This window comes from Hydra vulgaris, chromosome 06 (assembly GCF_038396675.1).
Source record: "Hydra vulgaris chromosome 06, alternate assembly HydraT2T_AEP".
Taxonomy (NCBI): Eukaryota; Metazoa; Cnidaria; class Hydrozoa; order Anthoathecata; family Hydridae; genus Hydra; species Hydra vulgaris.
In genome coordinates, this window is record NC_088925.1 from 20,123,774 (window position 1) to 20,149,000 (window position 25,227).

General features: G+C 28.0%; 4 protein-coding genes across 4 annotated transcripts; 2 read left to right on the forward strand and 2 right to left on the reverse strand.

Annotated features, from left to right (window-relative positions):
• Positions 1 to 1,044: 1,044 nt before the first annotated feature.
• LOC100199529 (COMM domain-containing protein 7) lies at positions 1,045 to 4,874 on the forward strand. Its single transcript, XM_065799493.1, has 2 exons — positions 1,045 to 1,349; positions 4,061 to 4,874. The coding sequence occupies exons 1-2, from the start codon at positions 1,073 to 1,075 to the stop codon at positions 4,360 to 4,362; spliced, it is 579 nt and encodes a 192-aa protein (XP_065655565.1). The 5' UTR covers positions 1,045 to 1,072; the 3' UTR covers positions 4,363 to 4,874.
• A 1,358-nt stretch (positions 4,875 to 6,232) lies between these two features.
• LOC100211437 (histone-lysine N-methyltransferase SETMAR) lies at positions 6,233 to 17,175 on the forward strand. The gene is made up of 3 exons (XM_065799492.1): positions 6,233 to 6,327; positions 7,146 to 7,314; positions 16,520 to 17,175. The coding sequence occupies exons 1-3, from the start codon at positions 6,295 to 6,297 to the stop codon at positions 17,086 to 17,088; spliced, it is 771 nt and encodes a 256-aa protein (XP_065655564.1). The 5' UTR covers positions 6,233 to 6,294; the 3' UTR covers positions 17,089 to 17,175.
• Positions 17,176 to 18,953: 1,778 nt separating this feature from the next.
• On the reverse strand, positions 18,954 to 20,036 carry LOC136081266 (zinc finger MYM-type protein 1-like). Its single transcript, XM_065798567.1, has one exon. It carries the CDS (start codon positions 20,034 to 20,036, stop codon positions 18,954 to 18,956), a length of 1,083 nt encoding a protein of 360 aa, XP_065654639.1.
• A 44-nt stretch (positions 20,037 to 20,080) lies between these two features.
• Positions 20,081 to 21,349, reverse strand: LOC136081267 (uncharacterized). Its single transcript, XM_065798568.1, has 3 exons — positions 20,881 to 21,349; positions 20,235 to 20,761; positions 20,081 to 20,095 (listed from the first exon to the last, which is right to left on the reverse strand). The coding sequence occupies exons 1-3, from the start codon at positions 21,347 to 21,349 to the stop codon at positions 20,081 to 20,083; spliced, it is 1,011 nt and encodes a 336-aa protein (XP_065654640.1).
• Positions 21,350 to 25,227: the final 3,878 nt, after the last annotated feature.

The window sequence follows — 25,227 nt, forward strand, 5'->3', positions numbered from 1 at the left end:
TGCTATCCACTTCATTAAAAAAAGTTTTATAAATGGAGAGTGGATATCTAACAAAGTTTCTGCCTTTGCAACACAAAGTTTGTTTTGATTCAGGTTCTTGATTGATGACTTTTAGTCACTACGTAAGACCTTCTTGTTAATAAAAAGATTGCAGTTAAATAGCTTCAATATATAATAAATTATTGGGGGTATGCATAAAGTTGTTTCAAAACATGACAAATTGACTTTTGCTAAAGTTGCAAGAGTCAATTTACCATTTTATATAACTTTGATTTAAGTTAATAAGCCGCAAAGTGTTTGACATTCTTTCAAAAATGTATGGGCTTGTGGGACAAAACCCATTTATAACAAGGGTATTTCAGTGAAGCATTTCTTTTTTCAGAATGAAATATTTCTGTAACATAGTCAACTTGGCTCAGCTACAATTTTGAATAAATTTTTGAAACGCTGCGTTTTGAATACAATTAACCTCCATATCTTGTTTGAATTATTTTCTCTTTTGCATTAAAATGAAATAAAAAAGAAATTACTTTTTTATTTCTTTTTTATTTCGTAATAAAATACTTATTACATAACCCGAGTCTTTTTAGGCTAGCAAATAAATACTCTAGTTAATAAATGAAAACTACATACATATGTATGTAACAAATAAAAAGAGAAAAAAACTGAGCTAACTGTAGCAATTGCTTCACTTTGCAATTGCTGCGACCTAGATCCACTCCTGGGTAGTACTCATTTACTAACTAGAGTACTTATTTGCTAGCCTAAAATGACTTATGTAATAAGTATTTTATTACGAGGAAATAAATGCTTTGGGAGTATTTAATTACGAAGAGTCACTTTAGGCTGCAACACCGAAAATATTTTATATTTGTTATCACAAAAAATAAGTGAGGGAGAAAATGACGAACGGTTTAAAAAATTATTTAACTCCTTTCAGTTTAACCCACTGATCTCAAAGTACTATGATATTTAACCGATTACCACAGTTTGAAGGTAATTTGCCTGCTAAGACGTAACATCCGTTAATTGTTATTGCCTTTGTTATGAATGTTTTCGCAATAGTCCGAAAATGGATGAACATGTTCAATTATCAGATGCAGAAATTGTTGCATTGAATAAATTTCCTCAAGCTTCTTTCAAAAGTTTTGTTCTATATATATTTGAACTTTTTATAAATGCGAAGGATTCAGAAAAAATCTTATGTGATCTTGAAAATTTTTGCAGCGATATTGGGGCAAATTTTGGGGCAACAAAAAGCTTGGTCACCTCTTTTTTATCCTTTCTTCAGGACGCAACAAAACGATGCTTGTCTTATGATATTATTTTTGACCGTCTTCGAAAATGCGGTAAGTTATAAAACATTTAAAATATGATTTATGCAACTTAAAAAAATAAAAATAAAAGTTTAAATTTCAACATAGCAACCAATAAAATTGTTGACTCATAAAAATTTTTGATTTATAAATAGGATTTGAGTTTGTTTTTTAATTCGTGTTTTTTTAACTCGTAAAATGGACAGTTATTAAGCTTAGTTTGAAGGTAATTTCAGTCATTTATTGCAGAGTGCATAAGGGAAGATTTGCCATAGAATTTAGTATTATATGATGGAGCAAATAATCCACCTCTATGTGAGATTCTTGTTGATTTAGTATGCAACTTTTTTATTAAAGAACCATTCACTAAAAATAGATGGAAGCGACTTATTTAGGCAGCCATGTATAAACAGGCAATTATCAAATTTGATGCGGTCATAAAAACTTAAGATTTGAAGATCTTTGTAAGAACTCTTAGTATGAGAATTATAAGGAAGGAATTTAATTATTCTTATAGCTCTTTTTTGAATAATATTTAGTTGTTTTAGAAAGGACTTTTGTCCCCAAGATAGGCAGCAATATGTTAGGTAAGAGTTGAATATAGCAAAATAAATAGATTTTAAAGTTTTTTCATTAACATAATATCTTAGTTTAGATAAGATAGCATTGGATCTGTTTAGTTTAATTGATAATTCATTTATATGGCATTTCCAAGTTAAGCTTTCATCTATTTTTACTCCAAGATAGTTTATATTCTTTTGAGGGATTAGTTTATTACCATTTAATTTAATCTTGAGTTGACTATCTATATTATTGGACCTTGGTTTAAAAACTATTAGCTCAGTTTTGTTACTGTTAAGAGATATTTTATTGGCATTTAACCAGTTGCAAAGTTTTTTGAGGTCATAGTTGACATATTTGTTCATTTTTTAAATAGATTTACTGAGATAAACAAGATTTGTGTCATCAGCAAAGTGCTGGACTCTAGAGAATTTAATTGCTTTAAATAGATCATTTATGTAGATTATAAATTATAATGGTCCCAGTACAGACCCTTGTGGTACACCTATAATAATTTCTCAAGTATTCGAGTTTGTTCCATTTATAGAAACAAATTGATTTGTATTAGTGAGAAATGACTTAAGCCATAAATTTGAGACACCTCTTATACCCTAATAAGATAGTTTTCTGAGAAGAATATATAAATCTACGTGTCAAATGCTTTTTGGAGGTCAATAAATACACCACACCCAAGCATTCCTTTATCAAGGGCACCTCTAATTTACTCAGTGAAATTAATTAATGCAAGAAATGTTGAATAACTTGACCTGAAACCAAATTGAAGATCGGAGAGGATATTGGCTTGCTTAAGAAAGTCATATATTCGATTGAACATAAGCCTTTCCAAGATTTTGTCAATGTTTGATAATAAAGATATCGGCCTATAGTTAGATACAAGTAATTTAGAATCTTTTTTGAAGATAGGTATAACTTTAGCAGTCTTTAGGATGTTAGAAAATATACCTTTGGAGAATGAAATATTAAAGATATTAGAAAAAATCATAGAGATTTCATTATCTATCCAATCCCTTGGATTGGGATTGGATAGATAATCTGAGAAGTGATTTTGGGATGTAGGAACTTTAGATTGGATGTCTTTACCAACAGTTGTGAAATAAATGTTAAAAGCATTGCCAATATCCTTTGCATTAGATATTGAATCCTTGTTTTGTTGTAAAATAGTTGGTGCAGTGTGATTATTTGGATTGAGATTAATAATACTGGAGATACCCTTCCAAATTGATTTAATATTTTTGATATTCTTAGTAAATTAGGTAGTATAATATAACTTTTTTCCTTAAGTAGTAAATTTAAAGTATTTCTGTACTTTTTGTACTCATTATGATAAATAGTTTTATTTACAGGGTTCTTAGATTGTATATATTTTTTAAACACTTTATTTTTGTGTTTGATAGACAGTTTTTAGTCATCAGTTTTAATTCAACTTAAGAAGAGATAAAAAAACTTTAAATGGTAATATTTCAACTCTAATATAATGTTGTTTTTGAATATTTAAATAACAAAATGGCATTATGCAAACTAAAATAATGTTGTTTTTAAGTATTTAAATAACAAAATGACATTATGCAAAGTATAAAATCATGGATGTGAAATATTAAAAAAAAAAAAAAAGTTTTCATTATCTAGGTATTCAGTTTAACACAAATTTGCAGATGCAGCATTTTTTGATGAAATCTAAAATTTTGTTTATAGATTATAACATCGATAAATTTTAAAATTCATACAATAATCTCTTAGCATTCAAAAAATTGACATTATAAAGTTTGAACCACCCATAAATTGAGGGCGTTACAAATTTTATAAGATCATAAATGTTGAACACTTAAAGATTATTTTTTGAAATTAAAAGTTTATCAATAAATATAAATTTAGTTAAGAATAGCAAGAAAAATGTTTTATCAATTTGTTCTTGGTAGTTATATTTGCAAGTCATCCTCAATATAAAATAAACATATAAATGTTGAGTTTGCTCCATATCTAAAAGTTCAAAAAATCCTCTTTTTTTTTATATTACCACACCTTTTTTATTTAATACTTTTTTAGATTTACTTTTTTCAAGTATTTCTTTATTTTTTATTTTTCCAAGTAAATCTTTAGTTGCTTTTCAACAAATAGAACCATTGTAAATATTTAGTAATAAATTATCAAAATATTTTGTTTAGGTTTATCCGAAGAAAAATCAATAGCAGTTTGTGAAGTGTGGAAAGAGAAGTTTACTTTGCTTTTTCACGCTGTAGACAAAATATTTGCAACTAATCAACTTGTGGATATGGAATGGAAGTTTGGTGTAACAGCAGCAACATCAGAAAACAATTTAACAGGTCAATCATTCTTGCAATTAAAACTTGTCTTAGACAAAGGGAACAAACAAACAGAAAGTCTTAACATGGAGTTGACATTGCCACAGTTTTATACATTTTTGCATGAAATGGAGAAAGCTCGTTCAAGTTTTGAATTGATTTAGTTTTTTATTATTTTCATACAAATATTATAAGCAAGTTGTGTGTATGACCTTGAGTTATATTTAACTAGTTTTATTTCAGATTTTTTCTATAATTTTAACTATAACCAAGAGCAAGAATAATTACCTGTGTGAAAAATGATTGAAATATATGTTATGTTATATGTATATGATAAAAAATTTTTATCTATTTTTTTATTTTATTTTTAATTTTGATTATATTGCAAATAATTTTCTTCTGTTTACCAGTATGAATAGTCAAAATAATTGTATATTTAATTTTACTCATTTTTTATTTTTATTTTTTTTTGTTGTTAAGCATATTACAGTTTTAAGTATCATAGATTTATGGTCAACAGATGATGTCATGTATAGAAATAAAAATAAATAATGAATAGTGCAATACATATACACTATGTTAAAAAAGAATTTATATGTAATTTATAATGAAGTAAAAAATTTAAAAAATTATTCATATATAATGTATTTATATTGCATACACTATTCTGAAGAAAGAGATCTCTTCTACTTTTTGGTCCACAGACAAAATGTGATTTGCATAATTTTTTACTATTAAATTTTTATTTTGATAGATTTGTTTACAGCCATGATTGTAGCTGACTTATTTGATCAAAATTTAAGCAAAAAGAAAAGGAAATTTTTGCTTCTTGTTTTGCTAAACATTTTTTGTTTTGTTTTGATAATAAAACTATTAAAACAACGATTATGTTTAGTTACACAGTGCAGTGATGAAAAAACTTTTTCAGTAGATTCCTAATTCCTTATTCACCTAATTCCTGTGTTAAATGATTCAGAGCATAGTGACTAAAAAGTTTTGCTAATATCTTGCATTTTAGTATTGTTCAAATATTGTTAGGTTTACAATAAATTCTTCAGGGTTTTTCAAAAGGTTCACAATAAAATTATCTCAAGTTCTTCTTAAAGTATGCTGAGTTATTCTCAACACAGCGTACTTTAAATAAAGAAAATTCCTATCTTATAAAAATGGTATAATTTTTTAAGTTTGCAGTTCTGTTGTATTGAGGGAGCAAAATAATCATTTAAAAAATTGTTATTTTGAGGACATTGATGTTTTTGATTTTACTACAAAAAAAAAGTAACTGTCTTTTCTTACCTTACTTTGAGTAATTGGGTAGTAAAATGCAAACTGAAACTTTCTATCCCTAACCAGCTCAGTCTATTGATGACTTTTTACAGTCAAATTTAAGTTTAGAAAAGTTCAATTTAGTAATAAGTCCTCTAGACAATTCAAAACCTCATTTGTTTAAAAAACTCTAAATGTTTTCTGGTTTAAGAGCAGGCATCTCAAAAAGTTTCAGGGTACCATCTTCAGGATGTAAGAATGCATAAATAACAAACACACACGCTTACATTTTTGTATATAGCATTTAAACTATCATACATTGTTATGACAGTTATTTTCATTTAATCTATTTAAATTAAAATTATTTAAATAAGTTGTATAAATTCAATTAATTTTTAATTGTATCTTGAGATAGTAAGTAGTTTCATTCACCAAGTTGCATTCTGTGCTCTCAAAAACCAGTTTTTAATTTTCCCAGCTAAAAGCAAACATTTTTATGAAAAATAATATTCAGTGTTGTCATTACAAAATAAAAAAAGTACTATAAATTAAATGCTAAAACAATAAATTTTTTAGTTTAATTTTCGAGCGTTTTATTTTTGTTACTTAGATTTTTTTTTCCCTCCCTATTAGAACTTTTGTAATTGAGTGCTTTTTAGTATACAGTTGTTTTAAATATAAAAACAAGTCTATATTAAAAAGCTCTCAATTACAAAATATTAAATATAAGTTGTTTTAAATATAAAAAATGTTTAAAATAAATTTGTTCTGTTTTGTTTAGTGAACTGAAACAAACTCATCTTGAATGTCTTCTTGCAACTTTGTTAGAAATGTATAAAAAAAATCTAAATGCAGTTTATCAAGTATAGTTTGCTCTTTTCATTAGTTCATTTCATTACATATATATATATATATATATATATATATATATATATATATATATATATATATATATATATATATATATATATATATATTATATATATATATATATATATATATATATATATATTAGGGATGTATTAGAGGTGTAATGAAAGTTTCAAATTTACTTTATTGAAATTGAATTATTATATAGATAAATGCTCATATATAAAAAATGTTACTTAAAGGAGCTTCAACTCCTGCTTCAATAGGTTGGGTTGATTTCGACTAATTTTCTCAATTTCTGGTAATTCATATTTATAACAGTGCTTTCTATTGAACTTGAGAGTTTTTATTCAAGACAACTTTGTTTAAATTTTATTAAGTAATACTAAAAGATTTATTAACCTCTGTTATATTCGAATATATATTTACACACAAACACATGCACATAGACACACCTTTATGTACTTAGCATAAAATATTATTGATGTCATGCTCATTTAGTGAGTTGTGGGGGCTTCAATACATTAATTGACAGAGGGTTTGTGTAGATATCTAAATGTTAAAGGATTTAAATTAGGCTCAAAAAAAACTTTTTACTTTTTTTAATTGTTCTTTTTTTTTTTTTTTCTAAAACACCATTTTGATATTAGTCAGCATTTTTAAACTTTGAATTTGGAATACATATAAAGGCATTGTTAATTTAATTTAATAATATATAAAATTTTAATTTGCATATCTTTAACATTTTTTATTTATCTTGTCGTATAGGGGACTGTAATTTTACATTATCATAAAGTCATTGTTTATTTAGCATATAGATGAATGCATTATTACAGATTCTTTTGCTAAAGAAAGTCCAATAAATAATTTTTGGTTTGGATGCAGTTGTGAAGGAGATTGTTTGAATCAAAATGATTGTTTTTGCTTTGATCAATATTTTGTAGCATATAACAATGATGGAACATTAAAAAATTTGCAGAGTAAGAAATTAACTTATTTTTTTACTGTTTCTCATATATTTATTTATTGAAATACAGTTAGCCTCTGAGTACTGTGACAGTTGTTTAGTGACTAATTAGTGAAAGTTGTATGTATAGTTTAGTTTTTCATCAAAAATATATTTTCATATACTTTTCTACTTTCTTGATTGATACAGATCTTAAAAAAATTTATTTGCTAGCTATCTATCTCACTTTAAGTAATATATTTTTAAATTAATAATATTTTGAAAAAAGATGAATTTTTATAATGTCAATAGCATTAAAGGTAGTTAGTACGCACTCTAAGTAGACCTAACTAAGTAGTATCACTCTAAGTGATCACTAATTAGTATCACTCTAATTGATCTAACTAGATTTTTTTTATTGAAATTGAAATGTTATTGAGAAGCTAGCTTCTATGTTAACCTCATATTTTTGTCAATAAAAAAAATATTTATGCACATATAAACATGCTTTATGCACATTATAAATACATTTAAATATAATTGCATTTTCTTGTAAGACAAAAAAATAAAAGAGTAAGTTATGTATACAGCAGTATTATGATGTATATGATGATCTTCAGACAGCTATTTTAGTAAGGTTAAGTCTTTGTAGTAACTTTTCATTATTTGAATTTTAACTCTAGAAAAATCAATCACACTTACATGCTCTTTGTGAGACCATAAATATTTATAAGAGGCAGTTTAAAATAGTTAGGTGGTGGTGATGGTTTTTTTATGTTTAATATTTTTGTGTAATTTCGTCATGTTTAAGTTAAAGAGACCTTGACTCAATTATAAATAAAACAGAAGCTTTAAACTATTGTTGTGTTCATAATATATCTTTTAATAGTCTGGCGCTGATTGATAAGATCAAGTTGTGATAAAATATATCATGTTCCGAATAAAACAAACCAAATATAACTGTTGTTAAAAAGTCAACCTAGTTTATAAATCCTCATAATCAAGTGGCTTTTTACTCTTTATTTTTTCATTCACAACCTGATACTTATTTATTTGTTTCTCATTTATCTCATCTGGTATATTTTTTGCTTCTGCCATAATCTTTTTGAAAGGAAGATTTCTCCTGTGCATCATCTCCACATTATCTTGAGTCATGCATACATGGCACAAATTTTCTAAGATGAATTTAATTTCAGCTGAAATTATGTTTATTGGGATTTAATTTGACTTCATATGATATGAACAGAATTCATTATTTTATCTGTAAGACTCCATTTGCAAGTTATTTTTGATTTGTATGCAAGTTATTTTGATTTGTATGCAAGTTATTTTTGATTTGCCACTTTTTAATTTGCTTTAAGAAGGATAGTGCAACAGTATAAATATTTTTATTATGGTTGTTTTTAGATTAAACTCTCTAGATTTTTTACATAACTCCTCAATTTGATTTTGAAATTCAGATAATTTATCCCTCAGTTATTGTCGATGTAGAAGTTCTGCTAGAGATATTCCACATTCTATTGGAGTATTATGTAATATTAGGATACCTTTGAAAATTTCCTCGTTTGACATATGATACTTTTTCATCATAATTTTTACTTAATTTCACAGTGGTTTCACCTTTAAGACATTTGATTGTGGGTAGTGATTTATTGCATGTTTGTATTACTTTCATTGAATTGGTATTTGAAAGCAGAAAAACTTCAATAATTAAATAGTTTTTATTAACCCACTTAAACAAATCAGCTTCAACATTTCGCCATGGTCTAGTTGGAATGTTAAGAGCTAACAGAGGTTCTTTTGGCTTTGATGGTAGATATCTCATATATGCTTTGCACTTATGTATTAACTGTTCAATTTAGTTGTTTAAACCTGGCCAGAAAACAGCCTCATGTGTGTGACGCTTGCACCTCTCCATTTTTAAGTGACTTTCATGCAATTTTGAAAGTATTTCTTTACACATAATAACTGGGATAATTATTCAATTGATACATCATTAGTCTATGAGTTTTAAATATTTCATCTTTAAAATCTTAAGAAAGCTGAATATTTGTTTGGCAATATTTTTTTTAAATTCGGTCATCCGGAAACTATACTTTTTTGCAATTGTTTTAAAAGTTTATCCTCACTTTTCTGCCTATTTTCTTTTAACCTACTAACTGTTGCCGGCATACTTTTAATTATTGAATTAACCTATATGTTAAGATCATTTTCTGCAATTTCTTTGTCATTTGTAGATTGAAATAGATGTTTATGAGACATTGCATCTTGGTATTGACATATCATCACTGCATTAAATGAAAATCTTAATAAATTTATTCTTAAATGTTGAATTCTTGGTGTCATATTAATAAGTGAATGATAATTTAATATTGGAATTAAAGGTTTTTGATCTGTTTCCAATATAAAACTCGGTGTCCCTTGGTGTTACAACAAGTATTTCCATTTCAATTAAATAATATTTTTTTCTATTGTTGTTAAAAATCTGGATGCATAATTAATTGGTTTATATACTTATCGTAGTTCTGGTAAACAACAACACTAAGTTCATTTAAGAAACTTCCATCTGTTCTCTGGATTTGTCACATTGTAGTGCGCCAAAATTGGTGGATTTCTCAAGCTATTATTTACCTCATTGAATGCTTTAGTTTGATTTTCAGTCCATATTTAAAGATCTCTCAAAGTTTATTTAGAGAGTAATAGATTAAATTTTAATAACTTAGTCATACCTAGAAAACTGCACAAAGACGTAATATTTGTTGGTCTGGGAAACATTTGTATTGCATCAAATTTTTTGCTCTGAGATTTTACTCCCTCTGCTGAAATTTAATGTCCTAAAAATTCCACTTCACTTTGATTAAACACACACTTTTCTAAATTTAGGGTAACTTCATGTTCCTTAAAATTACTTGGCAATGCAAATAATTTTACAAAATAATTTTTTCATTTCGTTTTTACTGATCAGTATATCTATTAGTAATATTTGATTTTATTTTTAAGTAAACTGAACTACTTCAGAAGTGATTCATAGTATTACAGTTTCTACATTTTTTACCCCATGCTGGACATGATCTTCGACTAAAGGGATATTTTTTTAAACAGAATTTACATGCTAATAAATTTTAATTCATGTTTCTTTTATTGCCAGTGTTCTGTGTCTGTGAATTAAATTTTGTTTTACTGTTTAATTGTTATCCAATCTGTTCTACACTCTCACTTTTATTGTTTTGTAATTGAGATACAACATATTGTGCTTTTTTTTTTTTTGTAAAACAACAAATTTCCACTGCTTTATGACTTTTCAGAAAGTAATTTCTCTCGTAATTTGTGGTAGTGGTGTAGTGGTCGAGCACTCGCCTCATAAGCAAGAAGATCTGAATTCAATCCCCACCACGTCCCTGGTAGTACCGTGCTCAACTTGTTTCTCCACGCAGCAGCCTTGTTTGTCAAGGTTTGTGTTTTGTAGTTATAGAGTTAAAGAGGGTTGTAACCACAAAAGTAGTCTCCTTGACTGTAGTGGCCTTTTCTGCCTTGGGAAGATGAGTATTAAAAAAAAAATTGTCACATCCTATCTCAGACACAATTTTTCTCTTAATAAATTGCCAAGACAATCTGCTGTATTATAAAAGTTTCCGTTTTTACTTAATAATTTTATTTATGTCAAGAATATTTTGTCAAAACATTCAAAATGAGCGAAATAATTACCAAATCTAACATTGGGGGAGAAACACCACCTTTACCTTAGTTCTGTTATTTTTTATACAAGATTAAACATAATAATCAGTAAATACTAAAAAACTTTTTTTACACGTTTATTTATATACTCATAGCACCATTTTGTGTTCATAATAATATATCTTCTTGGAAAATCAGGAACCGATCTATAAGATCCACATATATATTAACACGACAGGCCTTGTTTTAAAAGCCATTTCACATAAGCCATTTTGTTATCATTTTTTAATATTTAAACAAGTCTAAAGAAATCATTTAGGGGGTAAGATAAAAGAAGTAGTTAATGTTGTAAAAACCACTTATGAAATTTGAATGACGGTTGCCTAAAAAAGTTTGCATGACAATTACATTTGATATTCCCGCTATTTACAAAATAAAGAAAAAATGAAGCAAATTTTATTTTTATAAACGTAACTTTTCCATCAAAAAATGTTTAGTAAAAGTAAAAAAAAAGATGTTATAGACGGTTAAAAAAAGAAATCATAAAATAGACATAACAAAATTTTATTTTGAAAGTAAAAAAAAAGATAGGCGCATAAAAAAGAAAGGGATCGTCCATAAATTACGTAACACAAACTTTCACAATAAACAAAACAAAAAAGATCAAGTTTTCCCTCACATTGTCTTGATTTAAATAAAAAATCAAAATAGAGTATTAAGTTTAATGAAAATTGCTGTGTAAAAAAGCTTAATATCTCCTGCTTCAGTTTTTTAAATTTATTTTGCATTGCGTAATTTATGGATCACAAATCATAAAATAAACATAATAAAAAGTTTTTTATTTATCATTTTGCAAGACCAAGAATATTTATTTAGACAATTTCTCATAACAAACAATAACAAAAATAATTACCCAATTTAGAAAAAAAAAAAAAAATTGTTAGCTAAAAATTATTTATAATAAATTACATGTTATACGTTATAATATAATAATACACGTTAAATTTTATTTTATATTAGCGCCACTCTTAATATTTTAAGTTTTGTTTATTTGTTATAATGATTGATTTTATCAAAAAAATGAAAAAACAATTATTACAATCTTTAAACGATATCTTTTAAAGAGTTTATTTTTTTACAATTAAAAAAAAAAATTTCTGATATGGATACTAGGGTGACACAAAATAAAAAAAACTGCAGTACATTTTCCAGTTCTACCAAACTTAGGAAGTCTACAAAAAAATTTTCAGATTCCTTATTGATCAGGAAGAGCTACATGTAAATTTGAAAATTTTACATTCCAAGCATTTTTTATTTCTTCGCATTATTTTATTATCTTCACATCATTCAGCAAGTTTTTAAAATATGTGTCAAAAACTCAAGATGTTTCTAAAACATTTGTGATCATTCACAATTATTTTAAAAAAAGTTTAATTGCAGCATAAATTTTTTGGTTTGTGTTTAATCACTTGGCAACTTTTGATTTATTAATTATCTTGCTTTAAACTTTGATTTGTTTTTACTATTTACATATCCGTACAATATGTTGAAAACCATAGAAACAAAAACAAAAGAAATTAGCTATAACACTCATAGGTCTTTTTACCTGCTAAACTCGTCTTTAAGCTATCTACCTAGAAACCAACTTCCATCGAATAGAATTGTTCTTCGATATTACTTGTTCCTAACTTCAGCTAGAAATAAACAATTCAAACCTATAAAAACAAATTTTTCATGTTCTTGAGCACGAGAGGATGTTATATGCAAAGGGAAAGACGAGTTTTGTAATTCAATCACCAAAAAAAACTGTTTACTCCAACAAATTGTAAATATTTAGAAGTCTGCTGGTTTCAGTAATTACTTGATTTCTGAGAGAAGTATAGTGGAAAAGATTAAATCTCTATACAGCAAATACAAAATTTTGTGCAACAGTAAAATCTTTTAAATCAAAAAGCAAATTTCCGAATGCTACAAAAATGACAATATGGTAGAGCAATTGTTTGACATCAGTGCAAAAGACTTTGAGAAGAAGTTGAGACACAATGAATCAATGCTTCGTAATACTTCTGCTTTACAAGAGGATTTGGCCTTCTTAGATGTTCAAAGGTATTTTTTGCTTAAATTTTTTTGCGAAGATTTAACCTATTGAAATGACATATCTTCTGATTTTTCCCAAATATAAAAAAATCTTTTTTTTGAGAAATTTTTTTTTTTATTAAAATTTATATGCTAAGTGTTTTAACAACTTTTTGCACAGAACTAACAAAGATATTTTCTATATATCACCATATCTTCTAAAATTGACACAGAGCTTGAAGCAAGGTTTCAGAGAAAGATTGATAGATGCAAGAGGAAAGAAGAGTACAAATATTGAGCACAGAAGAGCAACGATTCAATAATTCAGGATAATAAAGAGGACATTGGTGAAAAAAGACAATGGAACCATAACTTTTTTTCCTGACAATGGTATAGATTTCGATTTCGCAGATTTAAACTTCTGATTAGATAAAAAGATAGAATATAAACAATTTTTTCTAATAATGCACAGGCATTTTAGGTAAAATTATTAATTTTTTGAAGTAAATGTATAACTGAGCTAAAAATCTTTATATTAAGATGATGAGCAATTACATTTCCTCAGATGCTGGAAACGTAATTGCCGAGTCAGAAGTTTTTTCCCAAATAAAAATGTTAACTTTCACGAAGGAAGCTCAAAAAGTAGGCATCAGTTTAGACCAGCATACTTCAGAGTAGAAAAGGAGATAACCAGTGAGGGTGTCATTGCAGCAACAACTTTCACTAGTATAAGGGCTGGTCTCAGCATTCGAGATCAAACCCTTTTTATTGCAAGCATAATAAACTATTTAGGAAGAGATGTTAAACAACTAAAGTTAAGCAGAGAATCTGTCAGAAGGCGATGTTACAGATTTTTAGAAGAGGAAGGAGGCCAGATACGTAATGAATATATTGATTTAATGGCTATTAAGATGTTATTTTTCATTTTGATAGTAAAATTTTATAGCATATTGAGCAGGACACTAGACAGGTAACTACTGCAGATTATCGTTATCTGTAACTAACCCAGAGTTTGAAATTAAAGATGATCTTTTACTTGGTGTTGTGCCAACATAATACATCTATCATCCCATCGAAAATGACAATATAGTGTCATGAAAAAGTTTATAATAATAAAACATTTTCTTCGGATAAGATCTAGCGTCTACTTTAATGTTGTCAATATAAAAAACAAGTCAACATTTTTTCTCTTTGGTTGGTCCTCAATTTTTCTATTTGGTTGGCCATCGAAATGAGATAAACTATTTAACATTTTTTATCTTTGGTAATATAAATAACGCTATTTAATTGCTACTCTCATCATCAATTAAATCTTACATCTAATCAACAAAAGCAGTTTTTTAAAACTTTTAGTAATTAAAATCTCATTATGATATTTAAGTTTACATAGATGTTGGCTAATAAACTGCAAATTATTTTTTTTATATATAGCTAAGCTATTTTACAAAAATAGCTTAGCTATATAGATGCTAAATAGACACTTAAAGAAACTGTATAATCATTTAAAAAAGAAAAAATTTTAATATTAGGCAATGTACAATTTTTTTTTGTCCTTCGTGATCTGGCGCCTCTATTATCTTGGTACCCAGGGCACGTAAGCCCCTTTTGCCCCTCCCTTATGGCGGCCCTGGTCTTAAGGCAAGCGAAAGCGCAACGGTATATATTTTTTAATAAATGATACTTGGAAACTTAAATCTTTGTTTGTCACAACAAAAAAAACACTAGTAAAGTAATTAACTTGAGTTTTTTTCTTTGCAACTAGTAATATTTTTTGTTTGTTAATAACTTTTTAAAAGTAAAAAGTCATTCGCGAAGTCGCAGTTTTAAAAAAATAATGAAAAAAAAAAGCGTATTTTAATTCAGTTGTAGAAATGTCGAGAAAAGAAAGAAATTAATTTATGTTAAATGATAACAAAAAATGTAATAGTAAATTTAATTATTTAAAATTAAAAAAAAAAGTTGAAACAAAATAGGCATTCCACAATATGTACATTTACAAAATAACACTGCAAGAATTGTTTTTCTTAATTAGTAACATATTCTTGTTTTGCGGTAATTTATTTTATTACGATAGTTAATGTCTTTAATAAAAATAATAAAGATAATTTTTTGACGTCAAAATCACAACGAGCTCAAGGGCTTGGCCGTTTTTATTTAAAACAAGAATACGTCATAGCTATGCAATTGTCTCAGTTCTGCTAATTAATCCAAAGTTGTAACTAAGTGTTCGTTATGTGGCTTCAACAAAGTACACCAAAAGCACTAACAGAGACACCAAAATGTGAAACATAGCACTGTTAATACTCTGATATTTTACAGCTGTTGGTAGAATCAGTCTTTCTGAAAGCTACTACAGAGTTTTGGAAACCTTACTACCAGCCTCAGAACTATTTAACTGAGTTTTAGAACTGTGCCCTCATTAGTATATAACAGGAAGAGTTGCATAGTCACTATCAAAGAGGCAAAAATTTATGAGTAAATTTAAAAAGATCCAGCATTCATCATTCTGAACAGGAAAAAATGTAACACATGTTTACATCTATGCTAGCCTAGTAGGTGAAGAAGGGTTGAAAAACTGGAACACAAAAATGCTTTTCCTTAAAGTTTTTGCCTAGGAGTCCTTCTACAGTAGAGAAATAGTAAGCTGGATGCAATCAGCATGCTTAAAATTAGTATTTTTATCGAGACACTATCTCTAGTCTTTACCTAACTAAAGCCCCAAGGCAAGGGATTTTTATTCAACTACAAGGGAAAGTTTAACTACACGAAAAAATATTGCTGAAAATTTAAGGACATTATAGTTTTATTACCCTTTATACAAATAAGAACTTAGTTGTATACGTTTTAAGTCAATTCTCATAGAACGATTTTATAACAGATTTTTAGTAAAGTCTAAATTTTAACCTTGTAAGTATCTCAGTTAAGCACAAGCGTTACCGTAATTCGATAAATTTCGGCAATGCGTTAAATTCCGATAATTAGATGAGAAATCGGGGGCGCTCAGTTACAAATGCGATATTTAGTTTGGTAATCGCGATGCTGTCATTTTTATGGAGTGAATCGTTAGGCGGTTTATTGTGAGTTGACTTTTATCGAAAAGTTGAGTGCGATTTAATGCGATTTTTTACTGCTTTTTATCGCATAATCGCTTTTCTAATCGCTAATGCGGTAACGCCAGTGCTTAATCTCAGTTCATTTTTCTAGTTCAATTTGAAGTTTTTAATTTAAGAAGCTGTCATGGGATTATTAAATAGAAGAGATTTAAAAAGTTTAGAAAATTTTGTGTTAAGTGGGGTTTTTAAGTTAAAGAAATATTATTAAAAATACTTCACTAAATTTAGAAATCATTATTAGAAAAACACTCCATATAATTAACTTTTTTTATCGCTTTATTTTTTATATTCTTATTTTGTTCTTATATCTTTAATTAGAAAGATGAGAGATTATATTAAATGCTATTTAAAATAAATTGAGCTATATATTTGCAGGTAGTGAGCCTTTGTATGAGTGTAATGATTGCTGTTCTTGCGGCTCATCTTGTGGAAATCGTATTTTTCAACAGGGTTCAAAAGGAGTATATGAGGTTTTTACTACACAAAATCGTGGTATGGGATTAAGAACTGTAGAGTTTATTAAAAAAGGTGCGTTTGTTATAGAATACATTGGTGAACTTTTGTGCGATGCAGAAGCCCGATTTAGATCAGCAAACATGAAACCAACTGAGTCGAACTACATACTTGTACTAAGAGAGCACTTTGGAGAAAAAGTTCTAAAAACATGTATCGATGCAGGTCGTTATGGCAATTATGCTCGTTTTATAAATCATTCATGTGAGCCTAATTTGTCCATTGTTCCTGTGAGATTTAACAATTCGATTCCACATGCAGCGTTATTCTCTTTGCACAATATTGAGGCTGGTGAAGAATTGACATTTAGTTATGCAGGAAATGTACCCGAAAGTGCAGATGTCGAAGAGATAGAAATCAGAAAAAAATGCTTTTGTGGTTCTATATCATGTTCTGAAAAACTTCCATTTACTTTAAATGCTTTTAGTTAATTAAACATACATTATTTATATAAAAACATTTTATGGATGTATGATTTGTTTAATATGCTAGGGATAATTTCTGAGACAATTTTATTATTAAGTTAGTTTTATATTTTAAAAACACAACGTTATAATCATCACATTAGGCTTTCAACTCTTTTTTTCGTCCCGCGTTTGTAAAGAGCTATTACATACCGTAAATTCGGTGACTTGTAACGCGGTGAATAAAAATAAAGGCTAGGTATACTGAGGTGGATGCAGCATTTTTTTATGTTTAAGATAGCTAACTTTCAGACATGGAGCAAACTTCAAACATTTATATTTATTTCAAATAAGGATGCTTTGCAAAAAGTTGTTAAGGTGGTACTAAAGCATTAAAATCATTAAAAAAAACGATTTGGGGTTTTTTATTTAATATATCTAAAATTTAATTCTGATTTAAATATGTATAACTTTGATATCTTTTGTTATTAATATTAGGAGATTTAAGGTTTTTTAAAAATCAAGTATAATTTTATTCGCTTAGCAACGCCAAGCAAGATTTGGTTTTGCCCCAAAATCTAGTAATATATTCACGTTTTTAAACAGGGGGTCACATCGAATCTTTGCAAATAAGTTTTTTGATAAAATGTCTTAATCCATTAGCCAGGGTGGCCAGCGGTCCTTGAAAACCTGGATATGTCCTGGAATTTGAGAGGTCCTGGGAAAACACCCTTTTTAGCAATAAAACCTGGAAATCCTTGAACTTTTTTTTAAAAAAGTTTGATATTTCGTTATCATGTTTTTATCTTTTACAGAAATGTTATTAATATTAGATTTCTATAATAGATATATAATAGTAAATTTCTTCTGAATTAATTATGCATTTTCTGAAATAAAATTTGTTAACTGTTACTTTCAGTATTATTAACATCTAGTAATTATTTAAAAAATGTAACATATAACTAATATAATGCCTAAAACAAAGAACTGTCATTTTCATACAGAATAGCTATATAACAAAAAGTATTCTTCTTAGGTAAAATCAGCACAGCCTGCTATTGAGGATCTTCAATCTCCAGCTCTGGTTACCAAGGCAGAAATGATATGGAGCTTGAATGTAGTAATGTCACATTTTTCTTTAAGATCGTGCTTAAATATAAATGAAATATTCAAAATCATATTCTCTGACAACACAATAGCATCAAAGTTTGCATTAAGCGAAACAAAATGGGGTTACATTATTTTGGATTAGCACCATACTATCGAGAACAGCTTTTCTCTAATATCAGAGCATAACCAATCTTTATTTTGTCATATGATGAGAGTATGAGTATTATCTTCAAAAATGAACAAATAGATTTCCGAGTCACAAAATTTATTTGACAAACTCATTAAAGCAACAGAGGTGTTTGATCTTAGAAAACTAATTCAAGTATCAATGGATAGTCCTAAAGTTAATTTGGAGGTTTTAAAAATGTTAGATAAATATAGACAGGAAAAAGAATATATATATATATATATATATATATATATATATATATATATATATATATATATATATATATATATATATATATATATATATATATATATATACTCAGTGGCGGAACTTCAAAATTTGGGCCCCCCCCCGCCAAAGAATGTTTTTTTTTAAAAAAAATAAAGCTTCACATATTAAATAGATATTTATTTCATATATCATATTTAAAAACAAAAAATTAAATAAAGATAAAGATAACTTCAAAACGAAACTAAAACTTAACCGAACTTAAATAGTGAAAACTTTCCTCCTTGATTTCATATTGGCAAAATCGGTAATGATGTTTTTCATTTCCATTTTTCCAGCCGCTTTTGCCTCAATAGAAACTATTGCAAGGTCGCTTAAACGTTCTTTACCAATGGTATTTCGTAAATAATTTTTTTATTATTTTAAGTTTCGAAAAAGAACGTTCAGCTGATGCAACAGTAACAGGTAATGTAAGAAACAATAACAATGCTGTTATCACTTGTGGAATGCTTGCAGCTATAGTTGACAATTTTACTATTAAAAGGTCAGCCAATTCACGTATAGATGATATTTTTGAGATTTCATTGTGTAGCATTGACTTTACCATAACCATTTGCAGCGGAAATTCAGTTGTTATATCTTCACTATATTTTCTCTGAATGGCTTCTGCACAGCTTATGATCTCACGTTCTTTCATTACCATTAATTTATTTGGATGGATGCAGGAAAATAATTGTACCACTTCTTGCATTCCTTTAAATCTATTGTCGAGTTGGTTGATAACGACGTCCAAAATTTTTATAAAAATATTGATGCGAAAAATTTCCTCACTACTATCAAAACGGTGATCTGTAGATAATTCGTCAAAATGCCTTTTCACAATTTTTCTTCTTTTTTGAAAATATATTGCAGGAATCTGCCACGTAGTCGCTATTTCTACCGCTTTAAGTTTTGCTGAATCAAACATCGTAAAAGTCGTAAGATCTAAATTTTTAGTTTGCAGCAATTTTGATGGTATATGTACCTCATTAAGGATTTTAGACAAAAACACGCATAAAAAAACAAATTCGAAACTGCTCATATTTTTTTGTATTCGTACTGCTTCTTCGCGTTCTTCACGCTTTGTACTTGTTATTGATATCTCGGAAAGAGCTTTCATTATATCAAGAAAGCGAATTTTAACGGCGAAAAGAGAAGTATATCGTCCTGCCCATCGCGTTGGATTTAACCTTTTTAATGTTATTTGTGATTCTCCTGTATATTTGGATAGTAGATCCCACCTGTTTATGCTATTTCCGAAAAATGAATACACATCTTCTAGCATTACAAAAAATGAAGCAACTTCAACACAACATTTAACCGCATCGTTAATAACAAGATTTAAATTATGAGCTGCGCAATGCATATACATAGCATTGGGTTGATTTTTCTTAAAAAGGGCTTGAACCCCATTGTATATCCCACTCATGACGTTCGCACCATCATAACCTTGACCCCTGCAGTTACTTAAATTTATATGATGTTTTTCTAACAGATTTAAAATTTCTTCATGTAGTCCAGCAGCAGTGTGGTTATATATTTCCGTGAATCCCAAGAAAACTTCTTTAATTTCAATTGATGTGGCTTCATCTTTTTCATTTTTAATAATTTTTACGTATCTAAATACTTGACTGAGCTGATCTTTTTTAGTAATATCTTGTGTTGTATCCATTATAATTGAATAAAAAGGTGAACTATTAATATCAGCAGTAAGAGTGGCTTTTAAATGCGTTGCAAGGCAATATATGACTTCATTTTGAATTTGATGGCTTAAATATTTTATAGATCCATTTGGCATACTCAAAACTTGCTTCATAACATTATCATATTTAGCTAAAAGTTGAACTTGGGTTAAAAAATTACCATTATATTCATTGTCAAATGATTCACGATGACCACGAAAAGCCAAAGAATTTTTACAAAGTGCTAATGTTATATTTACTATCCGCTCTAAGACTTGCACCCAAAAATTTGATTGGTATCGTATTTGTTCTTCTATATTTTTATCAATTGTTTCATTATGTCGCCATTTTTCATAAATGCAACAAGCAAATATATGTTGTTGACTATTTTCGTGAATTTTAATTTTTTTAGAAAGACCACGCCAATGTCTGACACCATGCTCACGCCAGTTATCCTTTGCTTTTCGTTCTTCTGAGAAAAGCAACAAGGCTCGCAATAAACGGCATCAAATTTTGGGGAATAGCGAAGCCACATTCTTTCTATAGATCCATATTTTGTGGTAGTTTTAAAATATTCCTTGGAAAACCTACGGTTTTCTTGCAAGGGGTCGCGTATAAAAGGACCTTTTGGCCGACACGATTCCGATAATACAATTATTTTCTTAATATCTTTTGTTAGTATTTTACCATGAAAATTTGCAATGTCAGTAGAAAATAATTCACTTGATTTTTCTAAATTAATTTGTTCCATAGCGTCATTCGTATCAGAGTTTGAATCTTCCTTGTCTTCATTTCGGTGGTTTCTCGGAGACCTATTCACATCTTCTTCGTTCACATTTTTATTACCAGTAGCAATGTTTTCTTCGATATCATCATGTTCTACTGACTGATTTATACATACCACTTCTGCAGAGTTTTGACTTTCCACTTCCGTTTCCGCTCGCTTTTCGATTGGTTTCAAAAACGTTGTTAGCTTCGGCAATTTAGCTAAAGTAGCTTTTGTTTCTTTTAACTTTCTTCTTTTTGCTGCACCGCTTGTACGACTTAATTTCTTTTCCATTATTATGAGTCAAAATCTAAATTATTACAAAATTGGAGACTAGTAATTCAGATAAAACAAGAAATGAAAAGTTAACTTAATACAACAGAAGGTTTAATATAAAATTGAAAATGAGAACATACATTTAAAAGTTAATTTGTATATGCAACAAGGATTATAGAATCATTATCCTTGATATGCAACGACATAACAAATAATATTGTTTATATTTTAAAAATATTGAATATGCAACTAAGAACTTATAAATTGAAGAACTTCGTAGGGGAGACCGGGGCTAGTTAACTCGGTTTTTACTTTATGAGCTCTGTAGCCTTAACAGTACATTTTTTTAAAAATATTAAAGTGTATTCTTAAAGAGTATGGATTAGGGTATCTTATAAAATTTGCATTCATTTACAAAAAAAAACTCTTGGGGCCTTTCCGGACCCTCAAAAAAAAAAAAAAATTTGCGCCAACGTACCCCACCACGGGGTAAGTTGGCGCAAACTATAAAAATGATTATTAATACACTATTAAGTGCAAAATTATTAGAAATTTTTTTAAATTAATTTTTGCAACAATTTTATCCCAAAATTTAATACTACTTTTAGCTGGTACCAAATATTAGTCCGTATAAAAGCCAAACAGTAGCCCACCTTTTATCTGTGGAAAAAAAAAACAAAAAAATTTTTTTTTTAATTTTTTTGTAAGAATAAATATTTTCAATATTGTTAAAAATTAAAAAAAATAATAATAATTTTATAAAAATAAATATTTTTTTCCATAGTAAATGCTATGAACCAACTTACCCCGTAAAAAATTTGTCAACTTACCCCGAAAGCTTTTTTTTTTAATAAACAGTCTATAGATCCTGAAAAACGGCAGCTTTGAAAAAAAAGTCTGACTGAATATAGTAAACCAATTGTGACTGGAACTTTTAGAATAATTTTTTTTTCATACGACTAAATATTTTCTTTGTAAAGTAAAAAGGAAGCGATGTTCTAAAAGTTACGTTTTTGTCCAAAAAACGCATAAATCTCAATATCTCCCATGCGCATGCGCGAATCCTGACAATACTACAGTGAATGATGAAATAGTCAATAAGGAAGTTTCTGAGTAATTTTTGTCACTTTCTGATGAAAGGCTCTAAAGATAAACGCAGTTCGTCAACTTACCCCTGCGGCCATTTAGCCCCGGTCTCCCCTACAGTTTAAAAAAAATTTATACGCAACAAATTATTACTTTTACCGAATTCAGTCTAATTGTCTAATTCATACACAAACACAACATAACGGTATAAAAATTAACTATACAATAACATCTGGCAGTTCGCAGCTGATAATCGTACTTTATTTCTCAATTGCGTATGCAATTTTAAAAAGGTTATAACTTTTCGTTTAAATGTAAACTACGCACTCCAATACAAAAATAAATTTTTGAACAATATATTTTAATACGATGGATGACATTTTTTTTATCCAAGTTTTATATTTTAGGGCCCACTATACCTGCGGAAAAGAGTTTTATAGTATAAATATTATTGAGAGTATAATTTTTTTTATATGAGGGCCCCCTATAGCTGGTAGGCCCCCCCGCAACGCAGGGTCCTGCGTCCAGTAGTTCCGCCACTGTATATACTATAACATATTTATGTAAGCACTTGCTCACTTTTTCGTTACACTGCTAATCTAAATCAGCAGTATAAAATATATACATAAATACACAGGCTTGGTCAGGAAGGCGTGCGATTTCACGTCATAATATGACCACGCAAATCCTATTTGATTTTACTTAACTTGACCACGGCTGTTAATATGTTTTGAAAATTTGTATACGTTTTAAAAACGCACAAAAAAAAATTCTTAACTATAAAGAAACTTAAAAAAAAAACGTAAAAGAAGCAAATAAATCTTCGTAAAAAAAATAACGAAAAACCAAATAAAAATAACTTAACTAGCATAGCTAACTGTTCATGGGCTTACGGAATATGCCCGGTTCCGTCCAATTCAACTCTATTATTATAATTATAAACTATTTTTTCTTAAAAAATAGTTTATAATTATAATAATAGAACCTAAAATTTAAATTATTTTTTTCATGTGCATTTTTATTCCGAATACTAAAGTTCTCAAATACATAAATTAAGCAGATTTCACATAGTCAGTCACTAAAATATTTTCTATTATTTAATGTAAAAAAAAAACGGACCGTCCGGCGCACCTTTGCGTCCGGGTCAATTTGCCTCCTTTGCCCCTCAAGTAAAAACATTGTGGAGACATTTAATTGTTTCAACCAGAATAATTGAATTTGATAAAATTAATAAAAAAAAAAAACATAACAAATTTTGTATGCTCTAGCTAAAAAACCTTTAAAAGTACCAACTGCAATACTCGGTGAAATAGATGAATTTCGTTTTGTAAGTACGTTTGAATTGCATCCTTACAGTGTATGGGAAACTCAAATTTGTATAGGGAATGATTGGTTGAAATACAAATATCTAAAAAATTTAGTTGGTGTTGAACATTTTTGTATTCGCATGTGTATTGGATAGATTTATCTTATGAATTTAAAAGCATTAAAATAGAATTTACGTCATCAATATTAGTGAACCGAGCATGACTATCATCAACGTAACGTTTATAAGTTTTTGGTGTTCCAAAAGGTTGTTTTTAGCATTTTAAATAATACGATCCTTAAGTATGGTAAAAATTAAGAAACAAAAAAAAAGCAAATGAGAGCCTTAATTAATTTTTGTCCTTTTTCAGTAAAAAGAAAAAAATATTATACAGAAATATAAGAAATAGAAAAAATAGTTGCTTTACTACATGTAACTTATTATTATTTTTGCTTTTGATGCTTTACTACAACACATCCACACAAGAGGACGGTACATGAATTTTGATTTAAGAGGATGGTACATGAATTGTGATTTAAAGAAGGCGTTTAATACTTTTTTTTTTGGAAGGTCGAGATATTTAGCTACTCATCTTAGAATGCTATATTTTTGATTTGCTTTTGCGCAGACTTGATTAAGATATTTATTAAAATTTAATTTGTTGTCTTAGTTATTAAGCAGTTTAACATCATTTTCTTCCCAAATTTGATTACGATCATTAAGTGCCCAAGGCGTACATTTGTAACCGATCAAATAACTGCTGCAGATGCTGCAAAGTATAGTTTACACTGCAGAGTTTATTTTTAAACGAATCAATTTGCTTTTTTTAGTAGTGAGAAGCCAATTAACTTTTCTAATTTTCTCGTTACCTGCAAAGTATGATTAACATTAGAAAGTTTTGTATAATAACTTTTTCATCCTCTGCAAAGCATAGTTTCACAGTAAACTTTTTTCAAAATACATTTTCTGACAATAATGTCAATATTTATTTTTTTACCCCGTCACTTGACTCTCAGATCCGTCTCTGAAATATAATATAATCCGGAAATTTTCCGGGAAATTTTGCTTAAAATTTTCGGAAATTTTCAAAACATTTTTATTGCAATAAACTTCATAGGTATTTTATAGTTTTATAAAGTTCATTTCTTTGTTTCAAAAATATGTGTTTATCATCGTAGTATTTGAGTATTCTTTAAATATATTTCAACAAAAAATATAAAATAATAAAAATCCACAAGCAAAAAATGCACATCTTTTAGTCAAATGTTTATAGTCAATTTAAGAATCGCGTATTTTTTTAAAAAAACAATAAAACGCTCTAGTTGTTATATGTTACTTTTACTTACATTACTTTTGTAAAACAATAAAAGTAGATGCTCTCCGCGTTAGCTTGTCTTTTGAGCTTGTATATAACATATTTCTAACTTTTTCTTCTCTTAACTACGATGTAAAATATTCATAAAAAATATAAAGGACAAAGTCTTTTTTAGATAAATAAATTCTA